Source organism: Schistocerca cancellata, chromosome 2, assembly GCF_023864275.1.
Source record: "Schistocerca cancellata isolate TAMUIC-IGC-003103 chromosome 2, iqSchCanc2.1, whole genome shotgun sequence".
Taxonomy (NCBI): Eukaryota; Metazoa; Arthropoda; class Insecta; order Orthoptera; family Acrididae; genus Schistocerca; species Schistocerca cancellata.
The window spans coordinates 761,211,913-761,234,138 of record NC_064627.1 but is presented as its reverse complement, the minus strand read 5'-3'; the positions used below and the strand labels follow the sequence as shown (position 1 = coordinate 761,234,138).

The 22,226-nt window shown below is 47.0% G+C and overlaps 1 protein-coding gene across 1 annotated transcript in view; it reads right to left on the bottom strand.

The window, feature by feature from the left end:
• Nucleotides 1-22,226, bottom strand: part of LOC126162590 (ATP-binding cassette sub-family C member 4-like) — a 262,712-nt gene that overhangs the window by 171,452 nt on the left and 69,034 nt on the right. The window contains exon 4 of the mRNA XM_049919191.1: nucleotides 11,709-11,913. Coding sequence (XP_049775148.1) covers nucleotides 11,709-11,913 — 205 coding nt within the window. The remainder of the gene's footprint in view (nucleotides 1-11,708; nucleotides 11,914-22,226) is intronic.

The following is a 22,226-nucleotide window of genomic DNA, read 5'->3' as shown; positions in this document are numbered from 1 at the left end:
GAAAGAGGAAAGCCTTAAGGTAAACGGATCCTGGCTTCCCGTACTGCAGCGAACGACCGTCACAGGTAGCAAGAGGAGAACCGCACCGGAAATGACCGCGGAGAAGCCCTCGGACGTTGGCGCGCCAGGTACATATAGTCTGCGGCCGCGAGCTCGCCTCCAGTTCACCACCGGCAATGGAGGGTGAAGCTTTGACAATGCCAGCCACTCGTGCTGGCGAAACGTCAGAAAAATCATTAGATGAACGTCGGCCGAAGAACCCGAGACAGAAGCCAATAGGCAGTTTGTCAACAAGTGGCCACGAAAGCCTTAACAATTTTTTATCTAAGGACGCACACCTACTCATCTGCGTCACTAATCCCGATACGGTATAGACGCTCGTTGGTGGAAATCGAATCCTAGACTACTCTGTACCACTAGGAGGTCGATGCCATTAATAGAACCGGAAGGCTGATGTTGGTCCACACACTTCTACGGGAGAATTGCGGTGAAAATAGTTCACCGGGATTGGACCAAGGAATCCCTTCCCAGCGGACCAAAAAAAATTTTGTTCGTAGCACCGGCCTTTGCAATATGCCAGCCCCCAACTAGTTTACAGCTAGGTGGAACTCTCGAACGTGTCGCAGTTTAAAACTCAGGCGACCACCGTCAAGAGAGCCCGCGCGGCTAGCCGCTCGGTCTAACGCGCTGCTTCCCGAGCGGGAAGGCGTGTCGGTTCCTGGCACGAATCCGCCCGGCGGATTAGTGTCGAGATCCGGTGTGCTGGCCAGCCTTCGGATGATTTGTAAGGTGGTTTTCCATCTGCCTCGACGAATGCTGGCTGGTTCCCCTTATTCCACCTCAGTTACACTATGGCGGCGATTGCTGCGCAAGCTCTGTCTCCACTTTCGCGTACACCATAATTACTCTACCACGCAAACATTTGGGGTTGCACTCGTCTGGTGTAAGACGTTCCCATGGGGGTCCACTGGGGGCCGAACGGCACAATAACGCTGGGTTCGGTGTGGGGCGGCGCTGGGGTGGGTGGACTGCTGTGGCCTGTTTTGGGGTCGTGTACCACTGAGGGCTATGGCGGGACGAAGCCTCTCCGCCGTTTCTAGGTCCCCGGTATAATACACAATACAATACCCACCGTCAAGAGGGGATCAACACTCGCTGGACGTGCTAAGGGGAACAGCCAAGACGTAAAAGTATATCACTCCTCAGTGATCGTCAATGAAGTGCACTGAACATATAAGACGGACGCCTTTCTTTAAATGCCAGAAAGGCTCAGTCCGCCGGGAGAACGAGGCTTCGTCACTATCTCATATCATAATCTGAAGCTATGACGTTTCCTTAAAAGATGTCCGGACAACTGTTTTAGTTCTTTGGATACCATGGAGGGAAGCGGGAAAAGTTCCGCGATGTACTATGCCTTGCATAGCACATACGTATCCAAAATTTTTTCCTTCTGAAGAAAGGTACGACAGCGTCGTTCAGGTTCCAGTATTGCCTCCTGGATCCTGTCAGTAACTGTTTTCCAATTACAGTCGCCATATGGAGCGGACAACGATCAGTATCAACCTTCAATGATGTGTGTCGATCTACAGCTGTGACCCATATAATTACTGTTCCATCGAAACACCGCGTAAATTAATAAGTTTACTTTTTCCCTCGTTCATTCGTGCTCACGAGGCGCAGCAATGATGATCGTTGACCGCCTTCAGCAGAGGTATCTCAGCACGTTGACGGAGTAAAAGCAAAGCATCATCAGCGCACGCGCGAACAGAGAGAGTCCTTTCAGAAAGTGTCAATCCCTGAAGCTGGGTGCAACCTTTCGAAGCAGTGGCTCTAGAGATAAGACAAACAAAGACATCGAGAGCGAGCTCCCCTGCGGGAGCGTTAAGTGCTCATTGACAATTACCGAGGCTGCAATGCCCGCGAACAAGTTCAATAACACCATACGAGCCTCGACAGTCAGCCCGATCATCTCCAAAATCCGAAGCAGGAATGCACGATTGAAAGCCTTATCGATATCCATAAAGGCAAAAGCACAATGGACAGAAGCAACGGCAGCAACCGAAACATCACGGCATTTGTTCACAGGGGTAAGATTATAGCGACCGGGCAGGCGACTCTGACAATGGCCGATGACAGTCCCCAGCAAGGCACACATCATGTGATTAGCCGCCCTTGCCACTGTCTTATAATGAAAACGCAGTAACGGGAGAGGACGAAACGAAAATTTTCAACAGGATGTCTAGGTATCAATACAGTTTTCCTCACCTTGAATGGATCAAGCCCAACTCCACCCACCCACCCCTCCCCCCACCCTCACTTCATCACCTCGTTCAACATGGACACAAATATCACGCCCATAAAGGGCAAAAAAAGCACGTAAAATTCCTTGGGTGCCCATCCTTACCTAACGATTTGTGAGATCATATACGTCATCCGGTCGAAGGGTGGCCATAAATTCGGTGCTCTGTCCGGCCACGAGCAGCGTAGAAAGGGTCCGAATTTCTGGGTCGAAGGGAAAGTCGCTACGTGCTTTCACATCGTAGACATTCATAGTACTGATGTAAGGCGTGAACTACGTCCGCTTCCGCCGTCAGCTGATGACTGTGAACTGCTTTAAGGGGGGTAACGCAAGAGCTGCAACACCAAGCTTGACGCCGAACGAGATGGTATAATGCAGTAAGTTCCTTCGCCACTAGTGATCATGGTTTGGATATCGCATCCGCAGCCCTTCCATCTGTCGCCGGTCCAATGTAACAACTTCGCTTTAATGCCTTTTACATCTGCAGTCTGCAGAGGGGCGCGATCCGCAAAGTCATACAAGTAGCGCAAGAGAGAATAATAACATTCTTGAGTTCTCCGAAATCCCCCGCAGCACAATAAGTGATCAAAGATTGACGGAGCTTCGGTTTAGCTAGGGCTGTTTACCATTCCAGAGTGACAGAGTGCCTCCCAGCGGGTCGAAGACAACGCTCCCACTCATGGTGTATCACATCATCGAGAGAAGGATCTGCCAAGTGAGAAACACATAACATCCAATAAGAACGGAATAGTTTCACAGGTTGCCGATCAAGCTGTAGAGTTAGCGGCCAAGGCACAGTAATCAGAAAAGCTAGCAGGTATCCCGTCGACTGCATGAATACGGTCAATCCTGCTACTAGAAGTCACAAAGAAATGCGTAAATTTGACCAACATTAGATGTTTACACTCCAAGATATGTTTCAAGTGCATTGCAGACATCAACTCGTTTAAATATCGACAATAATTAAAATGGGGAGACCGATCAACGGGACACAGAACACGGTTAAAATCACCACCCAGCAATAGACGCCGAGGACTCATATCTTACAGATAAATAATCTCCTTATAAAAAAGCGAACGTTCCACTGTGGGACCAGAACCAGACGGGGCACATAACACATCCAAGGTGAGGTCAGAAGGTCTATAGCCTATGCCTCTATCAGACTCAAGCACCTCTACCTCAGCAATGAGAATGCCTTCCCGAAAGACTAAGGAAGTTCCTGTCGACAATTCAGGCACCACATTACGAACAGCTAGAGATTCAGAGAAAGGGAAACTGGTAAATACATTGTTCAACAGAATTAACGATCACTTTTTCGAAACTCCGTCGCACGATTTGAGGCGCCTTGTCACTGTTCGCGCGGTTCCCCCGTCGGAGGTTGGAGTCCTCCCTCGGGCGTGGGTGTGTGTGCTGTCCTTAGCCTTAGTCAGTTTTAAGTTAGACTAAGTAGTGTGTAAGCTTAGGGGCCGATGATCTCAGCAGTCTGGTCCCACAGTGAACTCCGTAATTGCCTCTAACTGCGAGGCCTAAGTTTGAAATTTGGTTCAAAGATGCCTACAACCTTTACAACCTTCCTCTGTAATGAAGCTTGGCGCCCTGCGACATCACCCTCGGGCTCGGCGCTATTTCAGACAGCAATGTGTCGACACATTTGAAAAATAGACCATAGATTTTGAGATCATGCGAGTCATAAGGTGGAGTAATGATGTAATTTTGACGCCGAACTTCACTAGAATTCTAACCAACGCCACCGTGGACATGTCATACGATTAGAAGGTTATCACAGTCCCTCACGCACATATTTCAGTCCTTCTTTCGACGTCGTTGCTATTGAGGTGCGAACCGCGATACCCAACGTTGAAAACACCGTTTTCTTATGGGTGGCCGTCGAAAACATTTCAAACACACCGTCGCTCAAAATCGACACGAAAAGGTCTCAGGGGGTAGCATGAAGGGCATCAATGAGACCATCCCTACCCTGGGCGTTGATTCCACGCATTTCGCGGTCTAAAATGACAGTTTGCAGTGTGATGAGCAACGGGAAGACGTTCCTGACAACCTTTGACACTGCTGACGCCCTCGGTCGTTCCAACCCTTCTCTAATGACATTGTGGAGCTGCACCCCCTTTGAACGTTAACACACCCATTTAGAGTGCAGTGCGACCACAATTTTTGCTCTCCTGTACCGGTTGGAACCACTAGGCACCATTAAAAATCGTTCGACGAAGTCTGAACATGATCCGAAGCAGCAACTGTTACTTGTGCTTTTTCACACCTCCTTCTTCCTGCTCTCCTGTGGCACGAACATATTTGATTGCAACATTAACAAGTGATTGAATCAAACGGTAAATTGTCCCTCTCAGACCTTCTAGTTCGGCAACACGTTTGGTGCCACCCACGCATCTTTGTTGATCACTTTAGAAATGTTCCTTCAGAAATTTCTATACAAAATCAGCCTGGCGGCTGTTCTAGCGCCTGCAGGTTAGACAACCCCTACGGTACCCCTTGGGTGTGGTTTGCATATCCTCGGGCGCAAGAGCAGCCGCCAGTTTGATTTAGTGTCAAATTTTCTCATAGGAATATTTGTAACGAGCTCAATAAAGTTGACACTCGATTCGCTTTCGGGAGGGTAACGGTTCAAACCTATGTGTGGCCATTCTGATTTAGGTTTTCATGATTTCCCTAAATCGCTTCAGGAAAATCCCGAGGTGACTCCTTTGAAAGGGTACGGCTGACTTCCTTTACCATCCTTCCCAAATCCGATGGGGCCATTGGCCTCGCTCTTTGATCCCTCCCCCCACTCAATCAACCAACCGTTAACGAAGTTGCGTGGCACCGAGGTTGTTGCCGAACTGAGGTATCTTAGAGGGAGCCTTTGCCACTTTATCCATGCACGCGTTAATGTTTCACTCCCGCATGCTGCATGATCACGCCACACGAGGGCGGAAAACAGGAGGGTTGATAAAGCGTAAGTAATCTTTGCTGCTTCGGATCACTGTCAAATTTCGACGAATGGTTTTGAACGGTCCCTAGTCGTTCCAACCTGTACGCGAGAGCAAAAACTGCGGTCGCGCTGCGCCCCAAGGGGGCACCATCACGTTCAATGGGGAAGCAGCCCCACGATGTCCTAAGAGAAGGTTTGAAACGTCCAAGGGCGTCAGCAGTGTTAAAAGTTGCGAAGAACGTTTTCGTGTTGATCATCGCACTGCGAACTGTCATTTTCGATCTCGAAATGTGTGAGAAGGCGTGGTTTCATTGACGCCCTTTCTGCCACTCCCTGAGACCTTCTTTTGTCGATTCTGATAAGCAGTGTGTCCGGAGTGTTTTCGTCGGTCACCGAAGAAAACCGCATGACTTCAGTGCTGAGTGTCGCGGTTCTAACCTCCATCGCAGAGAGGTCAAAAAAGGGGTGAAATGTGGGTATGAGGAGCTGTGACGACCTTCTCAACGTGTAACACGTCCACTGTGACGCTGGTCAAAATTGTCGTGAAATTTGGTACCAATGTGACATCATTAATCCACCTTACAGCTTACATGAACTTCCGAGCTGTGGCCTATTTTCACACGTGCCGACACTGCTGTTTCAAGTATCGTCGAGCACGAAGATGGTGTCGCAAGGTGCCATGATCTTGCACCATTTCAGAGGAAGATTGTAAAGGTTCCAGGCGCCTTTGACCCAAATTTCAAACGCACCGCAGTGGAGACAATTATGTGGTTTCGCAAAAGTAATACTTTTAATTTTGTTGCCCAACTTAGAACCTATTGCAGGAACACGATTTCGGCACAAACTGACACAGCGAAGCTAGGCGCATCTCTGATTCCACTCGGTTACCATTTGATGTGGCTGGTGCATATGTCTTAGAAATCATTCCATAATTCAAAAGATAAACCACATAATCAGCGACAGAGCAGCATGACTACTCCACCAGTCGCTCGCCACAGTCCAGCGTGGAGCCCAGTGACGAATCCGAGAGCGAGTGGCTAGTACAGGCGGCAACTGAATCTTTACAATTCGTTGTTTTCCGAGCTGCTGCACGCCCCTGCTGTACACGTTATTTACGCCGGTTGCGAGGCGTAATAGCCACTGCAGTCGGCAGCGCAGGCGGATTTTGTACCTCTTTCATAACAATCTGTGACTTCCCAGGGTTAGAGGCCTGCCTCACAGAAGAGTCACTATGCACGGCATGCCTACTCTCTAAAGGAGGCAATCAGTGTGGATCTCAGAGACAGCGGGAGACAACTCTTGGATAACAATTTCTGCAACGGGAGTGACAGTAGGCAACAAATCACGATCCCCGTCGTTGAGAGCAGACAGAGGAACACGAGGGCGCTGCTGTATTACTGATTGTATTTGTGGTAGTGGCTGCGAAGAAGCCGATTTCGATACACACTAGCTCCGGGGCGGCTCCATAGGAGAAGCAGGAGTACCAGAGACTCCCTCCCCGATCTCCAGAGCGCCAGAGCTGTATGGTACTACGCCAATTATAGGAGTAACAGACAAACACGGCTCAGGGGAAGATGGGACAGGAGAAGGAGCAACTAAATCATCACCATCCTCATTGCGGCGCCGATTATTTATTACGAATCGTTTGCGCCAACGTGCGAGCGGTAGCAGGTACGGGGTCAGGCTTTGATTACAACGGTGTAAAAGCAATCGCAGAGATAGTGGAAACTTTTGGATGATCACCAGAAACGAGGGAAAATGTAGCTCCAAGTTCATTACCAATAATAATAATCCCTAATTTACCGCGCTGTTCCGAGGAAGACTGTAAAGCAAAAACTCACCGCAGGCATTTGATTCGAAGATTTCCACTTTCGGTGTACAGAAAACACGTCACCACATGACCACTGTACGTATTATGAATAGAATATCCACAAACCTGCAAATGAGACGGAATGTTCTTTTTGATTTGCATTTCTATCGAACTTATAACGCTATAACATTCGAGCCTGTGTTGACTTCACCAGCGTTCACAGCAAATTCCTCTCGCGTCACTGCATTGCGCCAAACTTCCTTATGGTAAATTCTGCACCTCCGGAAGAAGACTGAATATTTGAACATTGACATATTTAATGACCACATCTGCAAGGAGCATCATAGTGTTCAAACCACCTCTACGCCGGAAGGAAGCCTGGATACGATGCTTTAATTCGTATTAGTCTACTTGAAGCGGATCCACGAATTTAATCAAGAGCACATAAATCTCATTGCCAAAAGAGGAGATATCCACTTGGTCCGATGTAACATGAAAAGTATCATCTAATCAGTCGTGGATTTCGAAAGATCCGGTCTGCACTTTAGGCAATGGCTTATAAAATGAACGCTTGGACGCCATGACAAACAACAGGAGCGGACTACATCGCAGTCAGACACACATAAAACGAAGGACGAGACGAGACAACCACCATGTCCTACACATCAAGCCAGAAACACTACTCAAGTTATAAACTCCCAAACACTTGCGACGCTACTGCAGAGCATGTGAGTAGACAACTACCACTCGTCGGTGCACAATTTGGAAGTAGATGGATATCATCACTTTCATATAACTTTCGCGACTGGACTTGCATCTCTTTCTAGTTGTCGTGAAACAATCGGAATCAACTGGATGTCACTTAGGCCACTTGTACGTTCCTAACCAGTTATCCAACTGGGAAAATGGGAGCTACAGTGTAACGTGGAATCGGAACCACGTGAAACAATCGGAATCAACTGGATGTCACTTAGGCCACTTGTACGTTCCTAACCAGTTATCCAACTGGGAAAATGGGAGCTACAGTGTAACGTGGAATCGGAACCACGTTTCGTTTCTGGCGAATCTCCACATCAATGAGATCTGCATGCTAAGCAGAATGTAAAAAAGGGGACCCAGTCGGGATTCGACACTACATTTCAGTTTCCAGCCAAACACTCTAGCACTTCTCTATTTTTTTACGAAAAAGGGAGTGGAGGTGGGGGGCAAAGTGACCACGAATTTCCCGTGCTCCCCATCAGAACTGAGAAGGATGGACGCCATAGGATCCAAGGGGGCAGAAATGCATCAAGAAAAATGAGAAAAGATTTTTTTGTGCCATCACCAGTGAGTTGCATAAGCTCGTGCTATTGCATGCCTGATAAACGCGAGGAAAGGTAAATTTAAACCCCTTCCTTGTCGGCTGCCAAACAGGAAGAAAAACAAAACAGGTCATCTCCATGGCATCACTCGCTGCGAGATTAACGATGGATGCTAAGACATGAGGGAATGACTTCCATGGTACTAGAGGGAGCTGTAGAGGGCAAAAACTGTAGAGGAAGACAGAGATTGGAATACGTCAAGCAAATAATTGAGGACGTAGGCTGCAAGTGCTACTCTGAGATGAAGAGGTTAGCACAGGAAAGGAATTCGTGGCGGGCCGCATGAAACCAGTCAGTAGGCTGATGACAAAAAAAAAAAAAAAAAAAATGCACACTGACCGTTACCTGCATGCTTCTAGCTGTCATCCATCGTTCCAGCGTACGGGGGTCCTGCGGACGTTGGCGAGAAGAGCTTATGCCATTTCAAATGAAGAAAGCTTGACACAAGAATTGGACCATCTTAAGGTTGTGTTCAAGCAGAATGGCTATACAGATAAACAGATCCGTCGTGCTTTCCGGTTTGGACCTTCGCCTGAACCACCAGAAGATACCTGGAAATCGGTGGCTTTTCTGCCTTTTGCTGGGAGCATTTCCTCGAAGATAGGAAGAATTCTGAAAAGATATCATATCAAAAGTATTTTTCGTCCGCCATCCAAGATTAGAGCACTTCTTGGCTCTATAACGGATGACTTGGGTTTGAGGAAGCCCGGTGTGTACAAGATCCCTTTCCACTGTGGGAAGGCTTGGCTTATATTGGTCAGACAATCCGGTCCGTTCAGAATCGATGTGTTGAGCATCAGCGGCACACACGGCTGCTTCAACCTGGGAAATCTGCAGTGGCGGAGCACTGTCTTACCGAGGGACACAGAATGCTATATGACGAGACACAAATGGTTGCTCCTGCATCTCGCTATTGGGACTGTGTTTTAAAAGAATCCACAGAGATTCGTTTATCTGACAATCTTATTAATAGAGACAAGCGTTATCTTTTAAGTAAGACTTGCGACCCTGTGTTATCTGACGTTAAAAAACAACTGTCTGTGTTTCGATCGTCGGAATAAAATAAAATATTTTTTTTTAAATTTTTGACAGCGATATCTCGATTTCGCCTGTTTCCATCACTGGCGGTGCGGTATGTTTACTGCGCTAGAGGGCAGTTACGGCACCTTCTCGCGCCCGCGTTATGGGTCTTCTGCGGCCTATATAGGCGCCGCCGCTTGCGCTGGGAAGTCAGTTCCGGCGAGATCGTGCACCAGCACTCTCACCTGAAGATGGCGGCCAGTTGGACCGTGGAGATATTGTGTCATGAAGACGTTATGATCCGGCTGCATACCCGAGAAGAATATTATCAATTATTACGCAGGGAAAGCCTTCGTAGTTACAAGATTTAAGCGAGTTTGAACGTGGTTTAACAGTCGGCACACGAGCGATGGGACACAGCATTTCCGAGGCACCGATGAGGCGGGGATATTCTCGTACGACCATTTCACGAGACTACCGTGAATATCAGGAATCCGATAAAACATCAAATTTTCGTCATCGCTGAGGCCGGAGAAAGATCCTGCAAGAACGGGACCAACGACGACTGAAGAGAATCGATCAACGTGACAGAAGTGCAACGCTTCCGCAAATTGCTGCAGATTTCAGTGCTGGGCCATCAACAAGTGTCAGCGTGCGAACCATTCAACGAAACCTCATCGATATGGGCTTTCGGAGTCTAAAGCCCACTCGTATACCCCTGATGACGGCACGACATAAAGCTTTACGCCTCGCCTGGGCCCGTCAATACCGTCACTGGACTGTTGATGAATGGAAATATGTTGTTGCCTGGTCGGATGAGTCCAGTTTCAAATTGTATCGAGCGGATGGACGTGTATGGGTATAAAGACAACCTCATGAAGCCATAGATCCTGCATGTCAGCAGGTGACTGATCAAGCTGGTGGAGGCTCAGTAATGATGTAGGGCGTGTGCAGTTGGAGTGATACGGGACTCCTGATACGTCTAGATACGACTGTGACAGGTGACAAGTACGTAAGCATCTTGTCTGTCACCTGCATCCATTCATGTCCATTGTGGATTCCAACGGACTTGGGTAATTCCAGCAGGGCAATACGACGCCACACACGTCCAGAATTGCTACAGAGTGACTCCAGGCTCTTCGGCGCTTAAGCGTTTCCGCTGGCCACCAAACTCTCCAGGCATGAACAATGAGGATATCTGGGTGCCTTGCAACGTACTGTTCAGAAGAGATCTCCACCCCCGCGTACTCTTACAGATTTATGGACAGCGCTGCAGGATTCATGGAGGAGGAGGAGGAGGAGGAGATTAGTGTTTAACGTCCCATCGACAACGAGGTCATTAGAGACGGAGCGCAAGCTCGGGTGAGGGAAGGATGGGGTAGGAAATCGGCCGTGCCCTTTCAAAGGAACCATCCCGGCATTTGCCTGAAGCGATTTAGGGAAATCACGGAAAACCTAAATCAGGATGGCCGGAGACGGGATTGAACCGCCGTCCTCCCGAATGCGAGTCCAGTGTGCTAACCACTGCGCCACCTCGCTCGGTAGGATTCATGGTATCGATTCCCTTCAGCACTACTTCAGACATTAGTCGTGTTGCGGCACTTATGCGTGCTCGCCGTGGGCCTACACGATATTAGGCAAGTGTAGCAGTTCCCTTGGCTCTTCACTATAATAAGAGTACGAGAGAGCAGGAGGAGACAGTGACAGTGAGAACAGACACTAGTAGCAGGACAGAACTACGGTCACTGTGGCTATGAGACAGGAGACCGTGATAAGCTGGAGAGTAACACAGAGGTAATGAAAACCAGTAGGGCGGAGTGAGCTTGAGACAATGGGCAGTTGGGAGTGGATGGACATGTGAGACTTACAGCGATGGACTAGTGGGTGTGAGCGAGTTACAATTAGGGCAGCTTGTGGGGGTGACAGGTGAGGCGCATGTTAAATGTGTCCGCATGCAATATTTCTGCAAAAAAACAAATTAAAGATGGTGAAGAAGGTAGATTGAGCCAACTGGTACTTCACTTTTCAGTCAGACTCTTTCATTAAACAGGAGCCTTTTTGTGCTCCGATGGCCGCGTCTATAAATAGAATCAGCATGCCATATAATTTCGTCTACCCCCCCACCCCCCGCCCCTCCCTCGGTGTAAGACATAAGGGCAAGGTCGGATTCAGCGCCGTGTTGCTGTGATCGCTAGCAACTCGCGTGCGCGGCCAACCGCTAGGTGATGGAAGAGAGGCACAGAATCAGAGAAGAGCGCGGCGCAGCGGGCTCACCTTCCTGTAGATGAGCGAGCAGCAGGCGGTGCGCACGCGCATGCCGGTGCGCAGCGCGTCCAGCATGTAGTGGTTGAAGAGCAGCGCGCTGAGGCCGGTGGCCGCGACGACGCCGCCCGCGTACAGCGCCGCCACGTGCTTGCTCATGGTGCGCGGCGGCGTGAAGTAGTCCAGCAGGTACCCCAGCAGCACCGGCTGCATTATCCTGCCACACCGACACCGCTCTCACTCACCACATAGAATTTTCACTCTGCAGCGGAGATTTATAACTTCCTGGGCGATTAAAACTGTCTGCCGCACCGGGACTCGAACCTGGGACACTTGCGTTTCAGCGGAAAGTGCTCTGTCAACTGAGCTATTCGAGTACGCATTCGCGCAAAGTACACTACTGGCCATTAAAATTGCTACACCACGAAGATGACGTGTTACAGACGCGAAATTTAACCGACAGGAAGAAGATGCTGTGATATGCAAATGATCAGCTTTTCAGAGCATTCACACAAGGTTGGCGCCGGTGGCGACACCTACAACGTGCTGACACGAGGAAAGTTTCCAACCGATTTCTCGTACACAAATAACAGTTGACCGGCGTTGCCTGGTGAAACGTTGTTGTGATGCCTCGTGTAAGGAGGAAAATGCGTATCATCACGTTTCCGACTTTGATAAAGTTCGGATTGTAGCCTATCGCGATTGCGGTTTATCGTATCGCGACATTGCTGCTCGTGTTGGTCGAAATCCGATGACTATTAGCAGAAAATGGAATCGGTGGGTTCAGGAGGGTAATACGGAACGCCGTGCTGGATCCCAACGGCCTCGTATCACTAGCAGTCGAGATGACAGGCATCTTATCCGCATGGCTGTAACGGATCGTGCAGCCACGTCTCGATCCCTGAGTCAACACATGGGGACGTTTGCAACACAACAACCATCTGCACGAACAGTTCGACGGCGCTTGCAGCAGCATGGACTGTCAGCTCGGAGACCATGGCTGCGATTACCCTTGACCCTGTATCACAGACAGGAGCGCCTGCGATGGTGTACTCAACGACGAACCTCGGTGCACGAATGGCAAAACGGCATTTTTTCGGATGAATCCAGGTTCTGTTTACAGCATCATGATGGTCGCATCCGTGTTTTGCTACATCGCGGTGAACGCACATTGGAAGTGTGTATTCGTCATCGCCATACTGGCGTATCACCCGGCGTGATGGTATGGGGTGCCACTGGTTCCACGTCTCGGTCACCTCTTGTTCGCATTGATAGCACTTGGAACAATGGATGTTACATTTCAGATGTGTTACGACCCGTGGCTCTACCCTTCATTAGATCCCTGCGAAACCCTACATTTCAGCTGGATAATGCACGACCGCATGTTGCAGGTCCTGTAGGGGTCTTTCTGGATACAGAAAGTGTTCGACTGCTGCTCTGACCAGCACATCCTCCCGATCTCTCACCAATTCAAAACGTCTGGTCAATGGTGGCCGAGCAACTGGCTCGTCACAATACGTCAGTCACTACTCTTCAAGAACTGTGGTATCGTGTTGAAGCTGCATGGGCAGTTGTACCTGTACACACCATCCAAGCGCTGTTTGACTCAATGTCCAGGCGTATAAAGGCCGTTATTACGGCCAGAGGTGGTTGTTCTGCGTAGTGATTTCTCAGGATCTATGCACCCAAATTGCGTGAAAATGTAATCACATGTCAGTTCCAGTATAATATATGTGTCCAAGGAATACCCGTTTATCATCCGCATTTCTTCTTAGTGTAGCAATTTTAATAGCCAGTAGTGTATGTAGAACCTCTCTGAAGGCAGCGGAAGAGGTATTGGAGGAAATAAAGCTGCGAGGGCGGATCGTAAGTCGTGAGTGGATAGCCCAGTCGGTAAATCACTTGCGCGCGAAATGTCGCAGGTCTGAGTACCGGTTAGCCGCACAGTTTTGGTTAGCCAGAAAGTTTCACACCGCTTTTAGTGTCTACTTGTTGTCACAAGGCAGACTCTGAAACAATTCTTCAATCTTGTATATACTGCTGAGAAATCTGAATAACTGTTTTGTAAGATTGAGCTCCATGTGGAAACTGATACCAAAATTGTGTAACACATCGATTTTTAGAATTTTTTTTTTACTAAGGGAGATGCAAATGTCTTGTAAAAGAAATTAATACTGTAGAAAATCATGGTTCCACTGTATTTTGGCCAAATATCTACTCACCTTCACTGCAGCTATACTCCGTGAATCACCTTGGGTATGTGGCGCGTGCTATTTTTCTACTACAGTAATTCATCATTTTCCTGTTCCAGCTGCGAATTCTTCGCGGGAAGAACGACCGGGGGTAAGACTTTGTAGGAGTATGTATCTCTTTAATTTTTTCTTCCTTGTCCTCTGGCGACATACAGCTGATACGTACGCTGTAGAAGGCCATCACCAAGTACCGAGCGAGATGCGCGAGATAGTGAAGTGGTTAGCACACTGGACACGCATTCGGAAGGACGACGGTTCAAACTCTCTCCCGGCCATCCTGATATAGGTTTTCCGTGATTTCCCTAAATCGTTTCAGGTAAATGCCGAGATGGTTCCTTCGAAAGGGCACGGCCGATTTCCTTCCCCATCCTTTCGTCATCCGATGGGACCGACGACTTCGCTGTTTGTTCCCCTCCCCCCAAATCGACCAACCAAAAAATGTGTTTGTATGCCTATAGGCACTCAAAATGGATAAGCAGTGATCAAACCGTTTCTTTTTGTGGGCGTTGCTGCAGTGTCAGCGCGACCCCAATCCGCCTATATAAGCGTCGCCATGTAGATCAGGGATCAGTGAGGCATTCATGGCTTTCCGACGTGCGTGCATGAAATGCGGAAACGGGAACTACGACGAGGTTATTACTAAATATGGCCAAATAGGACCAAAGTGCTTTTGTTCTTTTCTTAGCAACCGGAGGACAGACACCCGTAGGCATCTATCAGAGAATGAAGAATGTGTATGGGGAAACGTGCCCGTCGGAAAACCATCGTTATGGTACTGTGCTCCAATTGGTGCTGATGCTTCATGATAACGCACGTCAGCCGCGCGGAGTGGGTGCACGGTTAGACTTGCCATGTCACGAATTGTACGGCCCCTCCCGTCGGAGGTTAGAGTCCTCCCTCGGGCATGGGTGGGTGTGTTGTTCTTAGCATAAATTAGTTTAAGTAGTGTGTAAGTCTAGGGACCGATGACCTCAGCAATTAGGTCCCTTAGAAATTCACGCATTCAATAGTACAATCCAGTTCAATAACGCACCTCACCACATCGCAAATTTTGTAATGCAGAAGTTAAGCCAATTCAAGGGGAAGGCGCTGAAGCACCAGCCTATAATCTAGATATCTTCCCACGTTATTATCACGCCTTCGGTACCTTGTAAACGGTCTTCAATGATCGACGATTTCTGTCGGACGTTAATGCACAGCAGGCAGCTACGACTTTTTCAGACAGCAGGGTAAGGTGTTTTACCAAATGAGTATCTTCATCCTGGTCCGCCGGTTGGATGCTTGCCTCAGTGCTCGCGGCAATTTCGCCTGATTGGCCTACCGATTCCGGACTGTACAGCCCTCGAATGGAAGCTTTCTTATCGCCCCATATACAACCGAAAATATATCCACATTTACACATAGATTTCTCAACCCGTTGTACAAGACTAGGAAAAGCCTATTTTGTTACAATTTTATGTACTATTTCATTCACGTATTGAGTGAGGGAAAAATGATTATCAATTCACCTCTGTATGCACCCTATAATATTTGCAGATGAAATTGTAATATTGTGAAAGGAGACAAAATAACTTTGATCATCGCTTGATTGGAATGGATGGCATCTTGAAAGAAGGTTATAGGATGAGCGCGAAACAGTAAATCAAGAGTAATGAAGTATAGTCGAATTAAATAAGACTGTGCAATCGAAAATAAATCAACGAAATGAGACTGGGATACTAGTTGGTGAGTTTTGGTGCTTGAGCAGCAAAATTTTGGAAAAAAATTGTGGTAAGGTCGTATGGCACCAAACTGCTGAGGTCATCGGTCCTTAAGCTTTCGCAGTACTTAATCTAACTTAAACTAACTTACGCTAGAGACAACACACACACCCATGCCCGAGGGAGGACTCGAATCTCCGACGGGGAGAGCCGCACGGACCGTGACAAGCCTCCCAAGACCACTTGGTTACCCCGCGCGACTGAGCAGAAAAATAACGATCAACGAAGTAGAGAGGATATGAACTGTAAACAGGCGTTAAAGAAAAGCATTTCCGAAGGAAGCAGAAATTTATTAACACCAAATATAAATTGAAGTGTCATGCTTGTCGGGGTAGCCGAGTGTGTCAAAACGCCGCTTCCGGGCGGGGAGGTGCGCCAGCCCCTGATCGAATGCAACCGATGGGTTAACGACGAGGGTCGGTGTGCCGGCCAGCCCTGGATATGATGTTAGGCAGTTCCCACATCCCACTAGTTGAATACCGGGCTGTACCCTAGTACGACCTCATGTACAAGATAAGCAAACACTCAGAAAAATTTCGTCACTTCCTCATCAATTGCACTGCAGGCAGACAGTTGAGGTACATAATTATATTCTGTGCCTGGGGGAGGGGGGGGGGGGGGGGGACAGTGTGGAGGTAACGGTTTGGGGACTGAAAGGGCGTGTGGCCAGCTTTTAAACTAAACGTGCGACATACGATAATAAGCATGCCGACCTTGCGCAGATGCGGAACAAAGGCGCAAGAAAAAGAAAAAAAGGAAATCATTTGTCTGTAATGGAGACATATACGAAAGTGAAACGTGGACGATCTGCAGTACAGGCAAGAAGAGAAGAGAAGATTTTGAAATCTTTTGCTACAGAAGAAGGCTGAAAGTTAGATGGGTAGATCCGATGACTAATAACGAGGTATTGACTCAAATTAGGGAGGTTAGAAATTTGTGAGGCGACTTGACTAAACGAAAGGATCGGTTGACAGGACACATCCTCACGCACCAATAAATTGTCACTTTAGTGTTGGAGGCAACTGTGTGCGGTAAAACTTGAAGAGGGAGACGAAGGCTTGACTGCAGGTGGCAACTTCCAATGGAAACAGATTTCAGTACTTAGCAGAGATGGAGAGGCTTGCACAGGGTAGACTACTTTGGACATTTACACCAAATCAGTCTTTGGACTGAAGAACACAACAGTGTCAACAGGAACGCATCCTAATCTCTCTTACTTTATTGTCATCATCCATACGAGAGATACGTGATAGTAGCAGCAGAACTGTGACACAGTTGTCCTCAAATACCGATCCTGTAAATATACTGAACCGGCTTTCCCATGAACAACATCGCCGGTCTTACGAAGATTGTCATTTAAGTTGCCTGCAGATACTTTCCTAGGGGCAATGCTGACCTGTTACGATCTTAGCAATGAATCTCTGCGTTCATTCGATGTCTATTGTTGTGCCTACTAGAGAATCAATCCACGAGCTGGAGCAGTGCCATAGAATCAATCGCACTACCGTTTTATATGTGATTTCATTTGCAGATGCATTGCGTTTTGACAGAACCCTTCCAACAAATCGAAGCCTTCAAAATTTTAGAGTGACGTACTACAGATTTTAGTGTTTGTCCCATTCAATTTCGTTTTTTAGTCTCTCTCTCTCCCCCCTCCCCTCCCCAATCTCTCTCTCTAATTGATTAGTCGATTACGACTCTCCGTGATTCCACGCCAATTTCTTTCGCCCTGTACAATCTCCCAAATAGTTTGCAGATTGGAATGCATTGCGTCTGTGATGCCATCGATCCGTCTCATCATTTGTCGCCCGCTTCTCCTTGTGTCTTCGATCTTCTCCAACATTAAAGTCTTTTCCAGCGAATCTTTTCTTCTCATGATGTGCCCTATCTACAGTTGATCAGTTTCCATTTCAGTACCACACTTTCCAAGGAGCGATATGGTTTTTTTTTGCTGTAATACTGACCTATTCGTTCTTTTTGCAGTCCGTGGAATTCTAAGGACTTTCCTCCAACACAACAACTGAAAGGAGCTTTCTATACCGTTCAGCCTTTCTTATGGTCTCATATTGTTGTTGTTGTGGTCTTCCGTCTTGAGACTGGTCTGATGCAGCTCTCCATGCTACTCTATACTGTGCAAGCTACTTCATCTCCCAGTACTTACTGCAACCTACATCCTTCTGAATCTGCTTAGTGTATTCATCTCTTGGTCTCCCTCTACGATTTTTACGCTCCACGCTGCCCTCCAATACTAAACTGGTGATCCTTTGATGCCTCAGAGCACGTCCTACCAACCGGTCCCTTCTTCATGTCAAGTTGTGCCACAAACTCCTCTTCTCCCCAATTCTATTCAATACCTCCTCATTAGTTATGGGATCTACCCATCTAATCTTCAGCATTCTTCTGTAGCACCACATTTCGAAAGCTTCTATTCTGTTCTTGTCCAAACTATTTATCGTCCATGTTTCACTTCCATACATGGCTACACTCCATACAAATATTTTCAAAAATGACTTCCTGACACTTAAATCTATCCACGATGTTAACAAATTTCTCTTCAGAAATGGAAAGTATCTGTATTTGTAAATAAAGAATGTCATAGGCTTACATATTTACCAATCATCACGCAGTTGGATGCTATAGAGGTATTTCTCTTTCTTGTCAGTGTTGTTTTCCAATTATGCACGTTTAAAGAAAGCTGCCATTCATTACAGAAAGTGTAAATTTTGTCGATGTCTTCCTGCGTTTCAGAACGAAGTCCTTCCCTTCAGCTTTGGATAAAACCACAAGCTTTCGACCATTACCATCATTTTCTTCATCAAGAGCAACTGACTGTCATGGGTACTGCTACTGTGCTGTATATATCTCGTAGAGGGCTTGAGATTGGTTAGCAATTACGTAAGCACTCGTGGCGCCACATCTCCTGTAGGAGCGTACACAATTTCTCTATTTTTGTTCAGCGTCTACTGCTTGCTTGCATGCACTGCTAAGATTATATCCGCTGGTCGGGTTACATTTGTTACCGTTGATTCTTATAACCGTAACCGTTCTTTCGGAAAACATACTTTGGATGGTTAATTTAGGAATCAAAATGGTCCTCGTCAGAACCAGTTGTAGCTCTGTACATCAATGTATTTAAAGCCGATCTCTTCTGGACTGGATGGTGGAAACTCTGTGCGCTGGGATATGAACCATTTGCATCAGTCTGCTGTACACAGAGTGGCCGAGAGACCCATCAGATTTCGTTGCACAAAAGATTAAAATGGCCACATTCCTTCTCTGTCGGCTTCGACAGTGAACTAGATGCTTGGATGCGTGCTATTCATGTTTTCAAGAAACTGCTCAAGAGCAGCCATGTGGCTACACCACAAACGTATCGTCAAAATAACGATAAAATGAAGACGGACGAAATGGAGCCAAATTTAATGCATGTTGCTCAGCCTGCTCCATAAAGAATTTGGCCACTGCCGGAGACTATGGGAAATCCATAGTTATTCCAACAGTCGTTTCATGAATAATCGTGTATTTTCCTGTAGACAGTAACTTCGTAAGCTAAGAATGTAATAATGCTAATGACCTCATTTGACGAACTGTTTACTTACATTAAGAAGATTAGTGGATGTACTGTGCTTCTATGGAGCACACACGGTGTAAGTTTCGTTTCAGTTCAGCATTCGCCGCCCAATAGGACGTACTGAGTTCCATTAGCATCTATATACCAATAACAAAACTGTACAACTTTCGTGTCTGTGCACTGAAAATGTTTGCTAAAAACAAATTGTGGATTATGCAGGGAGCGCAACAAAATACAATACGACGATTTTTAAAATCTTTGTCTGTCTGAACATGCTAATCTCTAGAACTACTTGGCAAATTTTCATGGGGTTTTCATGGATAACTTTAGCGTAGTTTCGGGCGACGTATAGGCTTTCCTTCATCGAAATCGGCTCACAGAAAAAAATATCTCTTAATTTCAAGTTTTAGTAGTCAGTTCAGCTTAGCAGTTCGGTGTAGTAAACGGAAGAAACAATATATGTCACTGTTGGTTTCTTAGTACAAGAAAGAACCAATAGATGGCACATTTGTTTTTCTTTTTACTTAAGCGACGTAAGTATTTTCTGAAGTTCACGTCAGCGACAGAATTAAGAGCTGCAGTCTTACCTTTACGAATAGAAACTAATACTGACTTTACTTGGTTACGATAGCCTATACAGATTTACTGATATCGTTTTTTGTTTTAAACACTTAACTAAATCGCTTTGCTTCTTGCCATAGGTTTTCTTATATTTGACTTCTTGGCTAGGAAAGACGAATTTATTGAGTCTGCTATGTGATTTGTGTGCCTACTTATTATATTTTGATTTAGTTACGAGTAAAAATCGCTAGGAAATGGCTGTGTGCTGCTCAATACACTAGAAAGGCTAAAAGACAGAGGACTACGCGGTCTCAAGAATTCAGTGAAGATCGGGAGGCGAAACTGGAAGCGGCTCTAGAACATCAGGCTTTAACTCGCACTTTGTAAGCTCTTTCTGAAAGCCAGGCACGACGTAACTCTGATCAAGAGTTTCATGCATTATCTCGCTCCTGGCCATAGAGAGCCGTACGAAAACTGTGACGGGTATATTTAGGAATGAAGATAACAGTATACCAAGTCTGCCGCTGCAGAGACTAAAAAACGAGAACTGTGGATATCAGGCCCCTGAACATTCAAAAATATTCAGAGTGAAGAAGGCACCAGACCCTGACGGAATTGCAGTTTGGCTTTACATTGACTACGTTGCGGAATCAGTGCCTTTCCTAGCTCATATTTATCGACAATCTCTTGCACAGCGAATAAATTGGAAAAAAAATTTGCATGTCACCCCTGCTCACAAAGTGGGTAAAAGGTCAGGTGCACACAGATTACAGATTAATATCGCTGGCGTTCTTCTGTTGTGGGGTCCTAGAACGCATTCTAACCTCAAACATTTTGATCTTCTAGGAGGAGAACAAGATTATCTCACATAATCCGCACAGACACGGAGGAAAAAAAAAAACAACTTGGATCCAAAGGTGAAGAGCCAGACTCTTAAGACTTCGGAGAGGTGTCAGACACAGTAACACATCGTCGACATGCAATCAAGACACGATCACAGGGCAACGTATGCGTAAGTAAAACTCGTTGAAAACGGAATCACTTGATACTAAAACAATTTTCCAAATTGAACAAATTTCTATTCTAAACAAAACACATTAGGCTATATAAAAATTGTCTAGCATCATGCAAAAAAGTATAACTTTTTAATTATGCATGTATTTACGTATCTTTACTTCTGTACGCTAGATGTTCACTTCCTGTATATTGCACAATACAATACTAGAGTATTATACTAATTACAATAATTGATACATAATACGGTATGTCTATATTTTTACTGTAACGGTAAATTCGTCTGTTGTGGTGTATACATATGGTGCCAGTGTTTATTTGCTTTTCATTTTATTTTTTCGCCACATATCAAAGAGGGAAATCTGAATTTCCTGTTCAGATGTATTGTTTCTACGCAGTTTTGCACTGTACCGTAGTTCCAACAGCTTTGGAGAGTGTGTGGGCCCTACAAATTGCATAACATCGTTTACGCATGTAATACACTCCTGGAAATTGAAATAAGAACACCGTGAATTCATTGTCCCAGGAAGGGGAAACTTTATTGACACATTCCTGGGGTCAGATACATTACATGATCACACTGACAGAACCACAGGCACATAGACACAGGCAACAGAGCATGCACAATGTCGGCACTAGTACAGTGTATATCCACCTTTCGCAGCAATGCAGGCTGCTATTCTCCCATGGAGACGATCGTAGAGATGCTGGATGTAGTCCTGTGGAACGGCTTGCCATGCCATTTCCACCTGGCGCCTCAGCTGGACCAGCGTTCGTGCTGGACGTGCAGACCGCGTGAGACGACGCTTCATCCAGTCCCAAACATGCTCAATGGGGGCAGATCCGGAGATCTTGCTGGCCAGGGCAGTTGACTTGCACCTTCTAGAGCACGTTGGGTGGCACGGGATACATGCGGACGTGCATTGTCCTGTTGGAACAGCAAGTTCCCTTGCCGGTCTAGGAATGGTAGAACGATGGGTTCGATGACGGTTTGGATGTACCGTGCACTATTCAGTGTCCCCTCGACGATCACCAGTGGTGTACGGCCAGTGTAGGAGATCGCTCCCCACACCATGATGCCGGGTGTTGGCCCTGTGTGCCTCGGTCGTATGCAGTCCTGATTGTGGCGCTCACCTGCACGGCGCCAAACACGCATACGACCATCATTGGCACCAAGGCAGAAGCGACTCTCATCGCTGAAGACGACACGTCTCCATTCGTCCCTCCATTCACGCCTGTCGCGACACCACTGGAGGCGGGCTGCACGATGTTGGGGCGTGAGCGGAAGACGGCCTAACGGTGTGCGGGCCCGTAGCCCAGCTTCATGGAGACGGTTGCGAATGGTCCTCGCCGATACCCCAGGAGCAACAGT